Source organism: Phoxinus phoxinus (assembly GCF_949152265.1).
Source record: "Phoxinus phoxinus genome assembly, chromosome: 9".
NCBI lineage: Eukaryota > Metazoa > Chordata > Actinopteri > Cypriniformes > Leuciscidae > Phoxinus > Phoxinus phoxinus.
Window position 1 is genome coordinate 32,237,365 of NC_136884.1, and position 16,809 is coordinate 32,254,173.

Here is a 16,809-nt window from a genome sequence, read left to right on the forward strand (position 1 = left end):
ATCTGCAGTTGTTCCACTACAGCATGAACAGGGACGTACTGTACTTTCTCTCCTTTGCTGTACCTGTCTTCATCCCGATCTTTTGGCATGGCATCATGTGGAAGTGGGCAATCAGCAGTACCAAGATGTCGGTGTCTCTTGAAGAGACAGCAATTTTTTATGCTTTGCTTCTGATGCAGTGAAGGATAATTCTTGTGTCTTTTTCATGTTTGGCTTCCAAGCTGTCAGTGTTAAGGGTTGTATTAGATGCTTTAACCATCTATAATCTTGGTGTCTGGTGCTCTCACAATCAGCTGTTGTGATAGAAAGTGAGCAAGGTCTGCCTTGTTGTCCTTGTGAGCGATAAAGTTCTCCCATTTTGTGGGAAGAGGTAAATCTCTGCCCTCAACTGGTCTTCTGATTGCCACCAAGCCTCTTCCACGACTTTTACGTGTTCCACTCTTGATTGAGTGTGTGTGGTAGCGATCAAACATCAATTCGCTGGAACTGTGCTTCACTTCGGAGAACAGTTTCCACAAAGATGTCTGCCAGGTCTCCAAAAGTCTTTGCTTCTTGTGGCTTCCCAATAGCAATGACCAAAGCTTGACCATCAACGATAAGCATTGATTCGTCTTGTAGGTCTGTGGCACCAAGGTGGTTGGGACATGGAATGTCAGCAGTCAAGACCTTAGCAAGTATCGCCTTTGAACCTGAACGAAGCTGCCCATTAACTTCTGCCAAGGACAGAGGTACAACGAATAGTTCATGCATCATAATGCTTTTGAGGTTGACTGGGCGTCCTGCCTCATATGCAGCAATGAGGTGCTGTAGAATGTTTCTGTCTGCCTTGACAGTTTTTGCCTTCCCAGTGATTGGGTCTGACTGTTGAACTTCAAAAAGGGAAGCAAAAGTCAAATACTTGTTATTTTTTAGTTTGTCCCTGAAAGTGACTCTTCTCCCCTCAGATGGCAACAGCCTCTCCTCTACAAATGTATCCAGTTGACTTTGCCCTTTCTGTGTAGCTGTCAACAGCTCATCTTCAATATCCTGGGTGGCAAAGTCTTTGTTTGCAATGTTTTGCAGTGTCTGGGGCAGGTTAGCCGAAAAGAGACCAAATATCTGCAATACTGCAAGCAAAGCATCTTCATCTATTGTGTCCCGTTTCATTCTGCCTTTTGTGGTTTCATTGTGGATGTAGTCATCATCTGGATCCAGACCAAAGGCAACTTTTGTGTCATGGGCAAGATGGGATCGGAAGTTGAAAGACTGAGCCCATCTGCCAAGCGCTTGACTACAAAGTTCCCAGCCTCAAACTCCTTCTTCATAGGCTGTGGAAGTTGGTGCATCTCATTCAGTTAGAATGTCCCCCATCAAGCATAGTTGATGTGGTTATACCGCATGAAATATGGCAACATTTGCTGGAATGCAATTCCTTAACTTGTATACCTTCAGATCAGTGCAAAGAAAATACACAACAATACAAAGCACAACTGTTAATTTCACTACACTTTGTCTATTCGAATCTGTGGATTTCAATTCCGATATAAAAGTTTTGCTTTTAGCACATATTTAAATAGATAATGCCTTATTTGCATATGTAAACATGACATTTCAGAAAACTTGTACACTGTAAGCCCGGATAAGTTGAATTCACTTAAAAAATTTGAGGAAACCGGTTGCCTTAAAAACTTTAAGTAATGGTTTATGAAAACTTGAGTGCATTTAACTTAAACGCATGAAAGGGTGAACTTATTATTTTAAGTTCAAAACACTGAATACCAAGTTGATTTCACTTACAATCTCTTGTAATATTAATTGTCTTGTCACATGAACTCCACTTACTATTTTAAGTTAAAGTAACTAAACCTTTTTATTCATTGAATATGCTAAACTAGAACATTTAAATTAAGACAAATACACAATACAAAAGTAAATTTTTTTACTGTTTTATTTGAAAACAGCATTAACTTACAGGTTGTTGTCCCCTGCTTTAACAACCTTGAATCATAAGCCTGAAACAGTGGCAAAATGTGTCATTCATGCCCTGAACATTGCATAAAACTTAGGCAATGCCATCATGCCAACAAAAACACTTTTGTTGTGCTCAAGCATGTGTACATCATTATCACAACAAATCACATTAAAACTGTATTATAACTTACACTCCTGTTAGGGAAACATTAATGGGAACATTCACATTTATATGACTAAACATATTATACTATATTATACAAATATTAAAATATCTTGAACAAGACATCTGCCTTTTAGTTGGTAATGTAACTAAAATACCCAACTAATTTGAAATTAAATTATGAAAGCCTGTGTCATGGAATCTTGTGCTAAAACATTTTCATTAAAGTCCAACGTTACAAACTGTGGCAAACAAATCTGGAACAGTAGTAGAGCACTTCGAACCCCGTTTTATGCTTCCAGCTGATTTTTCAAAGTTTGAATTTTGGGTACCAGCTCACTTCTACACAGTTTGAGCATTACTTGCTGAATAAATTTTTCATGCACTTGGGGTAGTCCAGGTGCAGGGCATAGATCAGTCCGAAAAGGACACAGAAGGCCTGAGGCAGGTTGGCCAGTTCATCCATTACCACAGACCCTTCCAAGATGATCCCTACTCCAGTGTTGTAATGTAACGGAGTACAAATACTTCGTTACTGTACTTAAGTAGAAATTTCACGTATCTGTACTTTACTTCGCTATTTAAATTTATGTCAACTTTTACTTTTACTTCACTACATTTCCTAGATAAAATGTATACTTTTACTCCGCTACATTTCCACTAAGCATCTTCGTTACTCGTTACTACAAAATAAAATCAAAAGAAATGTGGGTTTGAGGTTTGGCGAATCACTGCTCCTAGATTGCATGACGCACGCTCTATTTCAGCGTAAAGCTTGTTTGTTGCCATGGAGGAGGATGCACAACTGAACCAGTGGAAGTGCGAGCGAATCCCAAACGCGACGCTTTACGAGATAAGATGCAAGTGGCTAAACTAAACCGCTGATTTACGATAGAAGTTTTAAACGACCGACATAAAATAATCAGTTTGCAAAGCTCATCTTCGGTAAGGGGAGATTTACAGGTAAAGATAAAGAGACTGAGAGAAGAAGAACGAGAGATGGAGATGAGAAAGGAGAGCAGGTAGAGCAATAGCCTTTTGCATACTGTGCCCAGAATGAGAATAACTTTATTACAATGGATTCCTATTTAACACAGATATACATTTGTTTTTTGCCAATGACAGTGGAAAAATAATATGCCCCCGAACGCCCTAGCAAGATCACTTTTGGGACCTCTGTATTTATAAAACCCTGTGTACGGCTATTGCACTGAATATAAAATTATATTTTTGAAAAATACAATGAATTATAAGGCTGTACAGAACAGTGCACTATTGCAGACTGATTTTTTCTTAGTAGAGCAGCTAACTTAAAGTAGGCCTACATGCAGTGCGAGATAAACGATAACACAAGTACAGTACAGGCTACAAAACACAAACAACAGCAGGTTGTACCAGTTAATAGTATGCCTAGTATAAGAAATCCACAATAAAGTTCACAATCAAAGTTAACCGCTTGCTTTAAAAAAAAAAAAAAACTTTTTACTTTTACTTAAAATACTTAAGTACATTAAATATCAGAAAATTACTTTTCATACTTAAGTACAGTATAAATCAGATACTTTAAGACTTTTACTTAAGTAATATTCTAAAAGGTAACTTTTACTTCTACCAAAGTCTTTTTCTAGTACCATACTTGTACTTTTACTCAAGTATTGCTTTCTAGAACTTTATACAACACTGCCCTACTCTGGATGGGTTGAGCTGGGTATTTTCTTGACCAAAGCAGAGAATTCCCACTGGAGTTTCAATGTACGAGTCCTTGTCAGTTACATCCTAACAGTGAAAGAAACGTTTTGACAAGGAGAGAGACATAAACATGCCAGTTAGACAATGGTGTTTTGTCCACCAAAAATAACCTGTGACTGTTTATAATGAAAAGCATTGTACAATATAAACCACACTGAAAGTAATTTATATTAAAAGGACGATACCAGTCTTGAATTTTTATCAAATGCCATATTCGGATCTGTACAGTTTGCAACACTTTGACTGAAAGTGGGTAAACTCCATAACTTGGGCACAGTCGTGCTAAAATATTTTATTTATTGCTTTTTTTTTTTTTTTACTTTACCAGTTGAAAGTAACATACACAATAAGATATTTGATGACTGGAGCAACCAGAATCTAACAAGTGCAACCAGAACTCCCCATTTGAGTTTTAGACCCAAAAACAATTTCATAAGTTCCAACCAGTGACAGTTAAGTCAAAAACTAATTGGGCAATTGTAAAAGGATTCATACAACCTTAGCTATTGGGAGAAATGTTCTACTTTTTCAATAGGACTGGGACTGAAAGTGGATAAACTATCTTTGTTCGGCCATAAAATAGAGACTTAATGGTCTCTATTTTATGATGCTGATCAAATAATTCTGAAGATGAATGGAAGTGTTCATTAACAGCTAAAAATTTGACAAAAGGAGCATGCACCTTTCAACATTTACAAAAACAAATTAACTTACAGAGCATGTCTTGAAGAAGGCAGAAGAATCATCCGCCAAGATGACAGGCAGTCCCCGAAGACATAGGCACCTGATGTCTGTTGGCTCAGTGGTCTGCAAGATAGTGGACACAAGAGTTAAAACATATCTTACTAAGGATACTCACATTAGGGTTTCCCATACGTTCATTAATTTGCGGTGGCCTGCCACAATATCAATATCCGTGTGTGTGTGTGTAAGTCTGTGTGTGTGTCCACCTCCAGGTCCAGGTTGGTGTGTGTGCGTGTGAGCCTGTGTGTGTCTGAGTCTGTGTGTGTTTGAGTGTGTGTGTGTGAGTGTCTGTGTTTAAATCTGTGTGTGTGAGTCTTTTTGAATGTGTGAGCCTGTGTTTGAGTGTGTCAGTAAGTTTGAGAGTGTGTGAGTGTGTGTGTGTGCCTGTGTTTGAGTGTGCCAGTAAGTTTGAGAGTGTGTGAGTGTGTGTGTGTGCCTGTGTTTGAGTGTGCCAGTAAGTTTGAGAGAGTGTGTGAGTGAGTTTGAGTGCGTTTCCACCTCCAGGTCCTGGTCGGTGTGAGTGTGTGTGTGTCCACCTCCATGTCCAGGTTGGTGTGTGTGTGTGTGTGTGTGTGTGTGTGTGTGTGTGTGTGTGTGTGTGTGTGTGTGTGTAAAATTTGCAACAAGAAGTCTGTGGAGCAGTCATAGAAAGTGTAGCAATGGCATAGCAATGTCTTTAACCCTTTAGGCGCCAGAGGTTTTTTCCTGAAACGTTTGATTTTGACATCTTAATTTCAAAAGGCTATATCTTAAAAGTGATAAAAGATAGAGACTTTCTGTAAATTAGAGAAATATTAAGGATGACCCAACGTTTATTTAGGGATTACATTTTCCCATCTAATTTGTATATTATGACGTCATATGGTGGTGGCCATCGTGTATTATAGAATTTTTAAAAGTTTAAATAATAAAATGCAGCACTTCTTTCCCCCCATACCTTCTGTATGCTATATTGCACAATACTGAATGCTCAGGTAAATAGTTAGTAGTAAACAAACTGTGTAAATCATTACTAATAAATGGTAGAAACAAACCGAATGCATGTAGTGGTTGGCCTTTTGCTGTAGAGATTTTCCATTTACATAGAGTAGGCACTCTGATTTTATATATTACATATATATATTATTCATATGACACAGAAACACAAGTAGACAAGACCTGTTTAGTTGCTCCGTGTCACACCGCCTGCTACGAGCAGCGCGGGCGCGGCCAGATCTGCCGCTACTACTGTCATTGTTATTGCGACTCCCCACCCTGCCTCCACGTTGCCCCATAACTGTCCTATGAATATGTCACAGGTCGGGGCGGGCCAAGCCAGACTGCACCCACCCCTGAAAACCGGGAACCACCTCGAGGAACGGGTCAAGGACCAGACAGACAAGGGAATAAAAATAATGACAGTACTTTATTATATTAAAATTGGTCAATTGGATAAGTACTAATTAAAACTTCTTCTTGCCGCCAGGGCAGTTCACGCGTCTCTGGACCTCCTGGGATGGGAGGGGAGGAACGATCGTAGCGGGCCGGGGCTCGTTGAATGGGGATCAGGAGAAATCCTCACGCCGTCCAGGTAGGTCACCAGGTAAGTATACAAGTGTGGGGGCGAGCGAGTCACTGGAACGATATGGCAAGGTTTAACCGTTCGTCAGTATGTGAACACTCAGCTGAGGTACCTTCTTTCTTCCGTTTCGGGCAGATGCTTCCAATGGAGGACGTGTGGGGACCACCAGACGGGGAGGACACTTGAAGTGAAAACGCTCCACTTGGTTGGGCACTGGAATGATACAGTAAGGTTAGCTGTTCAACAGTATATGTAGCTTTCAACTAAAATACCTTCTCTTCTTCTAAACAGGGCAAGACTTCCAATAGGGGCGGGCGGAGGCCACCAGGCAGGGAGAACACTTTGGACGAGAACGCTCCACTTCGTTGCGTACTGGAACAGTACAGCAAGGTCCTAACGGTTCAACAGTACATGAAGCTCTCTACTGATATACCTCTCTCTTCTTCTGAACAGGGCAACGGCTTCCAATAGAGGCGTGTGGAGACCACCAGGCAGGGAGAACACTTTGGACGAAAACACTCCGCGTCGTTGGACACTGAAACAGTACAGGAAGGTCTTAACGGTTCCTACAGTACATGAAACTTCAACTGATATACCTCTCTCTTCGTCTGAACAGGGCGAAGGCTTCCAATAGGGGCGTGTGAAGACCACCAGGCAGGGAGAACACTTGAGCGAAACGCTCCACTTCGTTGGACACTGGAACAACACAGCACGGTTTTAACAGTCGAGCGATATATAAAACACTCAGCTTTAACAAGGCCGGGTCTTCTCACGGAGGAAGTGGGGCTCTTGATTTGTCGAAACCTTCCCCTGGAGACAGCGGTGGAAGACTGAATGGGAAGAGTGCACGGTAGACTTCTAATATTTCTCCACACAACAATTTCACTTCACAGCACAAACCGGGTGAATCGTCACTTCAGGCACTGTAATTCCACTCACACACCGTGCATTAGGGCCAGCACTCACCCACCGGTCTTTCTCCCACCAGATCGAATCTAGTCTTTGGCCAGGGCTCGACTTCGCTCCAGGAAAAGCAGAAGAATGTTGCAGCTGTCGTTACATTCGGCAAAGAGAGGACTGAAGTTGGAGACAGATCAACAATTCACTCGGTGTAATAATTTACTCGTGCCACACACTTCCAAACTTGCAACACCACTTCAGTGTTAGTGCATATAAACAACCGATCCAATACTCATCACTTGCGTCTTTCCCACTGCTGACGATATTCCTTAGGTTTTCGCTGACAAATCCTTCACTCCTTCCTTTCTCTTCCTTAGCTTCGATCTTCACCACTCCACAGCCTCAATAAAAAGAACGACCCGCTGACAAACACAGTACTACACGGGAGGAGAACCACACCACAGTCTGTTTTCTCTCTGTTTTTAAAGCCCCATCTGAACATGTGTCCCTCTCACAGCGTTCCCTGTAATTGCCCCACACCTGCTGTCACTCAGGCAATTGGCCTCGCTGCCATGGCAACAAATTCGCAGTGCATTCACCAGGATCTTAGTCCTGTTCAGGTTTTTGTCACCCCGTGACAAATACTTTGATCTCGTCTAACATACCCAGTAGCTTTAGACAAAGTCTTCACCACAATAATGTCGCCGCGATTGCGGAGAGGCACACGGTCAGAAGACAAACTACATGACTAGCGCGGTAAAAAAAAATCTCCCGCCTCGTTCCCCACAACAATAACACACCTGCTAACTTCGCGATGAACACTCCGACCCCGGGAAACATTGTTCCCACCACTGACATTGGGCAAAGGACCATCTACATTGGGCAAAGGATTCACCGTTTGTGCTTGGTGTAACGTACGGGCTATACTTTCATTTTCATAATCACCGTCAACTTCTGAAGGCAGATATTTCCCTTCAGAACCAGGGTCCGCGAATAGAAGACCCAACACTTCATTGTGGGTAAGCTTTATTGATGCAATTAGATAATAATAATAATAATAATCTAATGCAAAAACTCGCTGACGTTGACAATATTGCTCTGATAAAATGGCTCACTCGCACACTAGCTCCGCTTTTGTTCGCGCTGATTCAATGCACTCTAGCTCGAAGATTTTGTATAAAAGCATGACGTTTTTTTGAGTTGGGGATGAAGTATAACATGTCTGCCAACTAGTGGATGGGAGGTCGAAGGAAATTTGACACCCTATTTGACAAAATCGACCGTTTTATTCAGTGCCGCATCTTGTCGAGTAAACTCAACCGTGGCGCCTAGAGGGTTAAAGGGATAGTTCGGCCAAAAATGATATTAAACCCATGATTTACTCACCCTCTAGCCGTTCGAGATGCAAAAGTCAATCATTTTTCAGACGAACACATCTTCAGTTATTTTAGAAAATGTATTGGATCTTTCAGTGGTTATAATGTCAATTTATGGGGTCCACCTCCTTCAAGACCCCAAAATGTCCATGCATCCTTCACAAAGTAATCCATCCGGCCCCTTTTCGTCTGAAAAATGATTGACATTTGCATCTCGAACGGCTTGAGGGTGAGTAAATCATGGGTTTAATATCATTTTTGGCCGAACTATCCATTTAAGTTATCTGACACTAAGTGTTGGCAATGGCAATGTGTACTTGTCAATAAAAATATGATATATTTAACCCTTTTGTTGTGCCTTAAATCACCCCCAAACACCACACCACCGCAAATAGAATCTAATTCTGTGGGAAACACATGTATTTGTCAAATAAATTCCAGAAATTTACCACAATGTTTATGTACAAGAAGACAAAAGGAGAGAAAAATGGAGAGGATAAAAAAGAAAATTAGGTAAAGAAGAGAGAAAAGGAGACGATTAGGGAAGGGAAATGAAATGGGAAGAAAGAAAGAGAAAGAAAAAGATAGAGCAGAGAAGAAAGAAAAGACAAGAGATGAAAAGAGAAAGGAAAGATGTAGTAGACTAATGTAGTCAAACCGACCTTTGTGTGACGTAAAAGCTCAGTCAAAAGCTGGCCGGTCAGGCCTTTCTTCTTCCTAAAGAGGTCCATCAGCTTTGGAGAGAAACGGTCAAGTTCATCAAAGAAATTCTCTTGCAGACTTTTCCCCACCACTCTGGTGAACTCGTAAAAAAACCTGAAACAAAACATGTATTGCATAAGAAGCTAAAAACAAGAATCTATTGACAAATTGTATTCAACATTACAGTGACATGTCACGGGGTGATCAGGGCCGGAACCTTTTGCACGGGAGTTGTTGCCATGGAGGAACACTTCCGTTGCAACACCAGGACGGTTCCGGTCTCACGAACGGGGCGGAAGTGCAGCGAAAACTGATTGCGCGAAATCACCGGCACATGTGAGGGAAAAATTCCATACGGTGATCAGGGCGCGAGAAGCATAAAAGACGCGGACATTGGAGAGAGAGGGAGCAGCGAGGGAAGGAGGAAGAAACAGCGGGTTTACGTGAGGCAAGAGAAGGACTGAGGACGGAGGGAACAGGATACTACCAGTTAAGTGGCTAACTTTCTTTGGCACAAACGTTATATATGGGGAACGAGTATATCTCTATACTGCCAGCGTACGAAGAGTCTCACTATTAAGGTGTCCATTTGAGCCCGAACACTGCCTTATTTATTACAAAGTTTTGGAGTGTTTTGCAGTGCTAAGCTGATATTTTCACGTGTGGAGTTGAGTGTTTTGCAGTGTACACACGAGTGTGGGACCCCCGCAGATCGTTCGGGCGGCCGAGTGGATGAACATTGCTGTAGCTGCGCTGGCTCATGAAATCCAGTTTTGTGAATACGGAATATAGAGTTAATGCTGACATCCTAGTCTGTGTTGAAACACATCAGAGCTGCTGAATTGAGTTCATCCCTTGCTGCCCTTTAATCCTGTGAGTACGAAAGACAGAGTTAATGCTGACATCCTCGTCTGTGCGGGAGCACATCAGAGCTGCTGAATTGAGTTCATCTCTAACGTTGACATCCTCGTCTGCCTCCGTCTGCGCTGGAGCACATCAGAGCTGCTGAATTGAGTTCATCGACATCCTCGTCTGCCTCCATCTGTGCTGGAGCACATCAGAGCTGCTGAATTGAGTTCATCGCTTGCTGCCCTTTAATCCTGTGAGTACGAAGTACAGAGTTAATGCTGACATCCTCGTCAGTGTTGAAACACATCAGAGCTGCTGAATTGAGTTCATCTCTGCCGTTGACATCCTCGTCTGCCTCCATCTGCGCTGGAGCACATCGGAGCTGCTGAATTGAGTTCATCTCTTGCTGCCCTTTAATCCTGTGTGTACGAAGTACAGAGTTAAGGCCGACATCCTCGTCTGTGTTGAAGCACATCAGAGCTGCTGAATTGAGTTCATCTCTAACGTTGACATCCTCGTCTGCCTCCGTCTGTGCTGGAGTACATCAGAGCTGCTGAATTGAGTTCATCTCTACCGTTGACATCCTCGTCTGCCTCCATCTGTGCTGGAGCACATCAGAGCTGCTGAATTGAGTTAATCCTTTGCTGCCATCCTGTGAGTACGAAATACAGAGTTAATGCTGACATCCTCTTCTGTGCTGAAGCTCATCAGAGCCGCTGAATTGAGCTCATCTCTTGTTGCCATCTAGTCCTGTGGATAAGGAAAACGGAACCAATGTGTGTTGGAGAGACACAGGAAGAGACTACCGTATTTTAAGAGACATCCTTTTAATAAATAAAAGTTAAAATTGTAATTCTTGTTGTCTGGCCTCTTCTGTCCCGCGGGGTAGCTCCTCAGTGGTGGTGTGGTAGTTTGGGGGTGTTGGCTGTCCGTCACTGCACTAGTTCGCCTCCCCCCGGCCTGTGACAGACACATACGTCTTTTTTAAACACTCAACAGTAATACATACCTGGCTTTCTGTGAAAAGAGCTGGCCATCGATGTACCATCTGGCTGATGGCAGGCTTGTTTTGGACAACTTCTTTTATCCGAAGCACAAACGTCAGGTCCATCTCTTTCTTAACAAGGGACCCATTTGGCTTTGTCTTCATCATTTCATTGGCCAAAATCTGACAAGCTTCTTCCAGGCTGTGGTCATCCCTCCCCTCTGGATATTCAGGTAGGAAATTTATTTCCCCTTTCCTTGGCTTCTTTATGCCTTTGTGAGGAGGGTCGGCATTTGCAGTGTACCTTCCACGTTTACCACCATTGACAGTGAAATCAACTCGTCCAATCTGGCGCATTTTAGTTCTATAATTACCCATTTTGAACTTCAGACTGTTCTTCCATCCAATCCAGCCGGAGGATGACCCTGATTCTTGGAGACACGGGTGGGTTTGTACTAGGGCTTTAGCAACGGCTTCAAAATCTTCCTTTTCTGGGTATGCTTTAAATGCATACATTGTCTCAGCCAGTTTCTCTAGGATATCATGTTTCAACTCTTTTGTCACCTTAAGATAGGTTCCATCCCTGAGATACAACAGATTACCTTGACGGAGTCTGTACTCAACATCAACCTAAAATTTGGGAACGTCAAATACCTCTGGCCACTGAAAATTTCTATCCAGAGGGGAGCTGGACAGGATCTCGGTGTCAGCCTGGCTGCTTGTGTCACCATATGATTCAGTGTTTGCTGAGATTGGTACAAGCTCATTCATAGGGATGATTTTGATTGTTGGCATCTCTGGGAGCTCGGAGAGATTGGTGAGGTTACACAGTTCATGGTTAAATTCAGGATCTTGGTACTGTAAGGTGAAAGTATAGTTTGCTTGGAGAGTGCCTTTGAGCCAGCCAATCAAATCGTCAAGTGTGTCAGGTCGTTTTGTCGTCATCTTTCTTATATCTCCCTCGGAGACAATAACCCTCATGGTTATATTCTGTTGCTCAGCCATCTGTGAAACCATGGTAAAAGACAGGTATTTAGCAAATAACATATCGTCTCAGTGTTACCATAAGTTCACTGGTAACTAAGTTCTACCATAAGTGTCTTGAAGACATCATTCAAGTCTGATATCTGAACCACAACCAAAGAGGGGACCTCATTACAGACAAGTTGGTAAGATCTTAAATGCTCACAATACCATGCTGTCATTTTGTGGCAAACAAACATAATTTCTGTGTTAACAGCCACAATCTTTTGAATCTGGGCAAATTCAGGGAGACCTGAGCATGAGCCAGTAGAGAGTATCATGCTGGGATGATATTTGATTCCATCTACACAGACAGATGATGCATTAAGAACCGACCCAGTCTTTGTAATGTTTTGCGCGATTACTCTCTGAACGTTCAAAGGGAAAGAGGCAAGCAAAACTGGGGTAACCTTTGTCATCTCAACTGATGGTCTGAAAAAAGAGCTACAGTCAAGGTGGTAACTGACTGCTTTCTGGTGTTTGGTAGCAAGTGTCATGGCTACATTTTTGAAGTTTTGCACATTGCGAATTGCCTTTTTAAAGAACTTGTGCTTCCCCTTTAAAGCGCATTGTCCAAACATCAGAGAGGGGACCAAATCTCCTTACAAGCTGAGGGTAATGTTCCACAAAGTGATGCTTTGGCCTTAAACGAAAATCTGGAAATGTTGACAGCAGCAGCTGTCTGTGCTCTGCTATTTTACAGTCCAGGAAATGCAGTGTCTCCTCAGTATGCCTTGGTGCAACAGCTAGCTCAACCACATCTTTGAGAAGCATGACAATTTCCCAAGTGTTGTCACCCTCAGGGACACAGTGACCAATAAGAAATGGAAGGAGCCTTATGAGACACCAATTCTCATGGGCATTTCCACCAATGGTCCCTTTGGCGGAAAATCCCTTTCCAATAATCTGAGGTCGGTCTGTTTTGTCAGTAAATGTGAAGTTAAAGTTTCTGATGGCCTGATTTAACATTTCTAGTGTGAAATACCCCTTGTCTATCAGGTCTTTAAGACAAAGGGACAACTCAGTTGGAACAATGCCTTCCAATATATCATGCAAGATGTCAGGAGGGTAACCAGTGACTGCATGAAAGTGCTCAAGATTCTCAGTTAAAGGACATGCTCTTTTCACACCATAAGTCCGACTCAATGCTGGGTCCTCTCTCACCTCCTGCACCTGCTTATCATGGGAGTCTTTGTCTCGGAGTTTAAAGAAACCAGAACATACCTCTTGGTGTTGTCTGTCAATACTGCTTGCCGAACAGAATCTGCAGAACTTGTCAGTAGTGAAGCTCTCCAGGAATCCTGCCAGGGAGTGGGCACCAAGATTATCAGCAACAACATATAAGACTGTGCCTTTCACACTCTCACCTAGTTGCTCCAAGTAAACACCATTTTGCTCCAATGACTTTAGATCATAGATAAGAGGTTGCAGAACTTTAGCATAACCACACTCTTTGACTGTTGAGGTATTGCACAGTAGTGCAAGTTGGATTGAGTTAAGGGTTGACCTATATTTTGCAGGTATGTTGGCAATGACCCAGTATATGGCACACATTTTATGTTTCAGCTTTGATGTTCCTAGAGGATTGGCTACTTCGAAGTCATCAATGTAAAGTCCAAGAGCAATTGTGAACTTGTCACTTGCAAGAAGAGAGTTTTCATTAAAGCACTGGCCATCTACATATGATCTATATTCCTGTGTGACATGCACTTTTTCTGACATGGCTTTATCTAATATGTCAGTTTTGTTCAGCAACTTCTAGAGCATGGGAACAATAGGGACATATGCAAGTGTTTTTTTGCCTTTTTCCACACAGTATTCAATGGGGTTCACCAGTGGAAACTCTCTACGTACATAGGCCGCTCTCCTTTTAGCAGTTCCTAGGGATCCATCTTTGGCACAAAATGCCATTATGTTACTTTCTGACATGACACTGGTAAGCTCTCTCACAACTGTTTCATTGATGTCAACATAATATTTCTTTAGAACATCCCTCACTCTGTTATGTAGAAGTGGCTGTGACAGAATATTGATTTGACAAAGCTGTTGTATTACTTCTTGCACAGAACTCTCTGGTATGTGCAGGACAGTTTGCATCTTTAACAGAAGAGATGCTAAGTTGTGCTCAAGCTGTTTTTCTAAATCATGAAGATCAGTCTCACTGGCTTCTACACTGACATCTTCTAAATCGTCCATATCAGCATGTGACATTTGGTCTTGTGCAGCATCACTGTCATCGCTTACAGTATCCAAACCAATGATTTCTGACTTGAACCTTTTCCAGTTCTGGTCCTGGTGTACTTTACTCTTGTGTGCTTTGAAAGTGGAGTACATACTGGTTTCAAAGTTACAGTCTTTATACGGGCACCTAACTTTATGGTTTACTTTTAAGTGTGCAGTACGCAGGTGAGTAAAGTAGTCGGTCTGAGAACAAGACTCGGCAAACCCACATGACAGACAGCTAAATTTAACTGGTGCATCTGGTTGCTGCTGATCAGGAGTTTTGGTGTGAAGGCGGGATAAATGTACTTTTAGTGCATTGAGTGATTTAAATGTACATGGACATTCCTGATGTAAACAAGGAAAAGGCTCTGTTCTTGCATAACTTCCATGTTTTATCCTATAATGCTTAAATAGCTGTGCTCTCTTTTCACAGATAAGAGGGCAATACTTACACTTCCAAAGCATATTTTTCAAAGATTGATATTCAGTTTGTTGCTAATCTCAGGATATTGGGTTCAAAAGAATCTCTTCTCATGACCTGCAACACAATAAAACAAAGAAAATAAGAGACAAGAGAACTTATATAAGCTACAGTATTCTATTGCAACAATATACCTATATTTTGAAATAAGCTAACATTAAAGCTAATAATGTCATTATTAGGGGTGTGAATTGCTAATATAGGCTACTCAGTTTGTATAATATGGTTGCAATTGAAAAAACAATCAATGGTTGAAAAAAAAATCAAATGTGGTCGCTAACACTCCTCTTCCCACCATGTGCGTGTCCCTCGTTCAGCGTGGATCAGGCGGTGTAACCAAGACGCTAGTTGAACAACAATGGTTAAACTAGTTACAACAACGGTTTTACACTGCTCAAAAAAGCCCCTCTAATAAGAAAAAAAAAGCTAGCGCTCCCTTCCCTGCCATGAATGCGCGTGGTTTTCGTCCGCCGCGTGGAATCTGCCGAGAGGCGGTCCAAAGCGCGGCGGCGTCCGCCAAGACGCTAACGACAGTTTTCCAAGTTCACAAACAGCGCGTCAATCGAGAAATGCAATTTGGCTAGCTAAGTGATCAAACCGGTGGCTATAGGTGATGTCCGTTGACCTTGACGTTGAAAACGTCTGTCCGGTCAAGGACCGTCACAAAAAGACCCTCCAGTGATAAAAGTAACTTACTTAACTTTTAACTTGCTAGCAAATAGTACCTTAAAGGGTGACAATGTTAATGTCCATCGACGTTAAACTGCTTCACTTGGACTTCTCACAAACAGCGCATCAAGTGAAAAAAAAGCGTTCAAACTGTAACGTTAGCTAGCAGGTGAAAATGGCTGTTGACCTAACGTTAGTTAAAGTTATAGCGTCCTACTCACGTCCCCTTATATATCCACACACACACACAAAAATACATTAAGTTGACTGAATCCTCAGCAGGAACGTTAGCTAAACAATGGACATCGGGAGGGCGAGACCAAAGCTACTTACCGTCTCTGGCGAGTTTTAGCGGCAACTGAACTGTCCGGTGCGCGGCAGGAAAATGACGTCGTCTTCTCAGCAAAAAGCACGGCGACAAAGTGACGGCTTTCACGTTCCCATCGGGCATTGCATGACTAAAACTTGGGAATTTTAAGCTATTTCACTTAAAGTTATTCACAGAATTAACTAGGTCTACAAATTCGTTTAACATACTTACATTTGCTAGTAATGTAATCAAAACTTAATCGATTTGAGTCATGTAAGTACAATATACTTTAAATGTTTGATTAGATATGAAATCCGGGTTTACAGTGTAATAAAAAAATGTTTGTCTCTATGTAAGTGAAAAACTGGAAAAGTTTTATGGTGATATATATAACTTTAAAAATTTACCCTATCCACCTGTAGTGTTTCGGCTGTGAATAATGCACCTATTGTTTCGATAACAATTACAAGAAAATGGGACCCTTATTGCAATGTTATACGGTGGATCGTTATTCAGGACACATTGAACTTTCTAAAAATGTGGTATAACAACTTTTCCTCAAAAATGCCTACAGGGTTACACAATCTTGAAGATTCGGACCTGACTAATTAGAATGTCCCCTAATTTATGTCGAAATAACGAGATATCAATACTAGGCTACTGTGTCCACCGTGGTCTCCTTTTTGATCAGCGGAAATTATTTTTGCTTGTTTGGGATCTGACTGTCCAGCGTTTTTGAAAAAGTTAAAAGTTAAAGTTAATTTGAAAAAGTTAATTTGTCTTTTAGACATTTTTCCCCTGAGTGAAACGATCGAGGCTAACAGCAATCTCAACTCGTACAACAAGCGCGCAAGTCATGTGTCACAAACATTGAACACTACACAAACAGTAATTATTTTTTTTCATTTAGGCAATTAATTTTAGTGACACAGGAGGTGCCGGATCCAATAAAAAAGGTTCCGGATCCAATGTCGGAGGTGACAGAACATGTTCCGGCGTGTTCCGGCTCAAATTAAGCCCTGGTAAAACCTGACTTTTCAAATGAGCGTGAACTGCGCGTGCTGCTCATTCCTGCCAGAGTGAGCGCCGCTCTCGTTCACGTTCATTGTATGAATCAATCGTCG

The 16,809-nt window shown here is 41.9% G+C and overlaps 1 protein-coding gene across 1 annotated transcript; it reads right to left on the bottom strand.

Moving 5' to 3' along the window:
• Positions 1 to 11,009: 11,009 nt before the first annotated feature.
• On the bottom strand, positions 11,010 to 14,565 carry LOC307004718 (uncharacterized protein). The gene is made up of 2 exons (XM_079624133.1): positions 13,227 to 14,565; positions 11,010 to 11,984 (listed from the first exon to the last, which is right to left on the bottom strand). The coding sequence occupies exons 1-2, from the start codon at positions 13,722 to 13,724 to the stop codon at positions 11,610 to 11,612; spliced, it is 873 nt and encodes a 290-aa protein (XP_079480259.1). The 5' UTR covers positions 13,725 to 14,565; the 3' UTR covers positions 11,010 to 11,609.
• Positions 14,566 to 16,809: the final 2,244 nt, after the last annotated feature.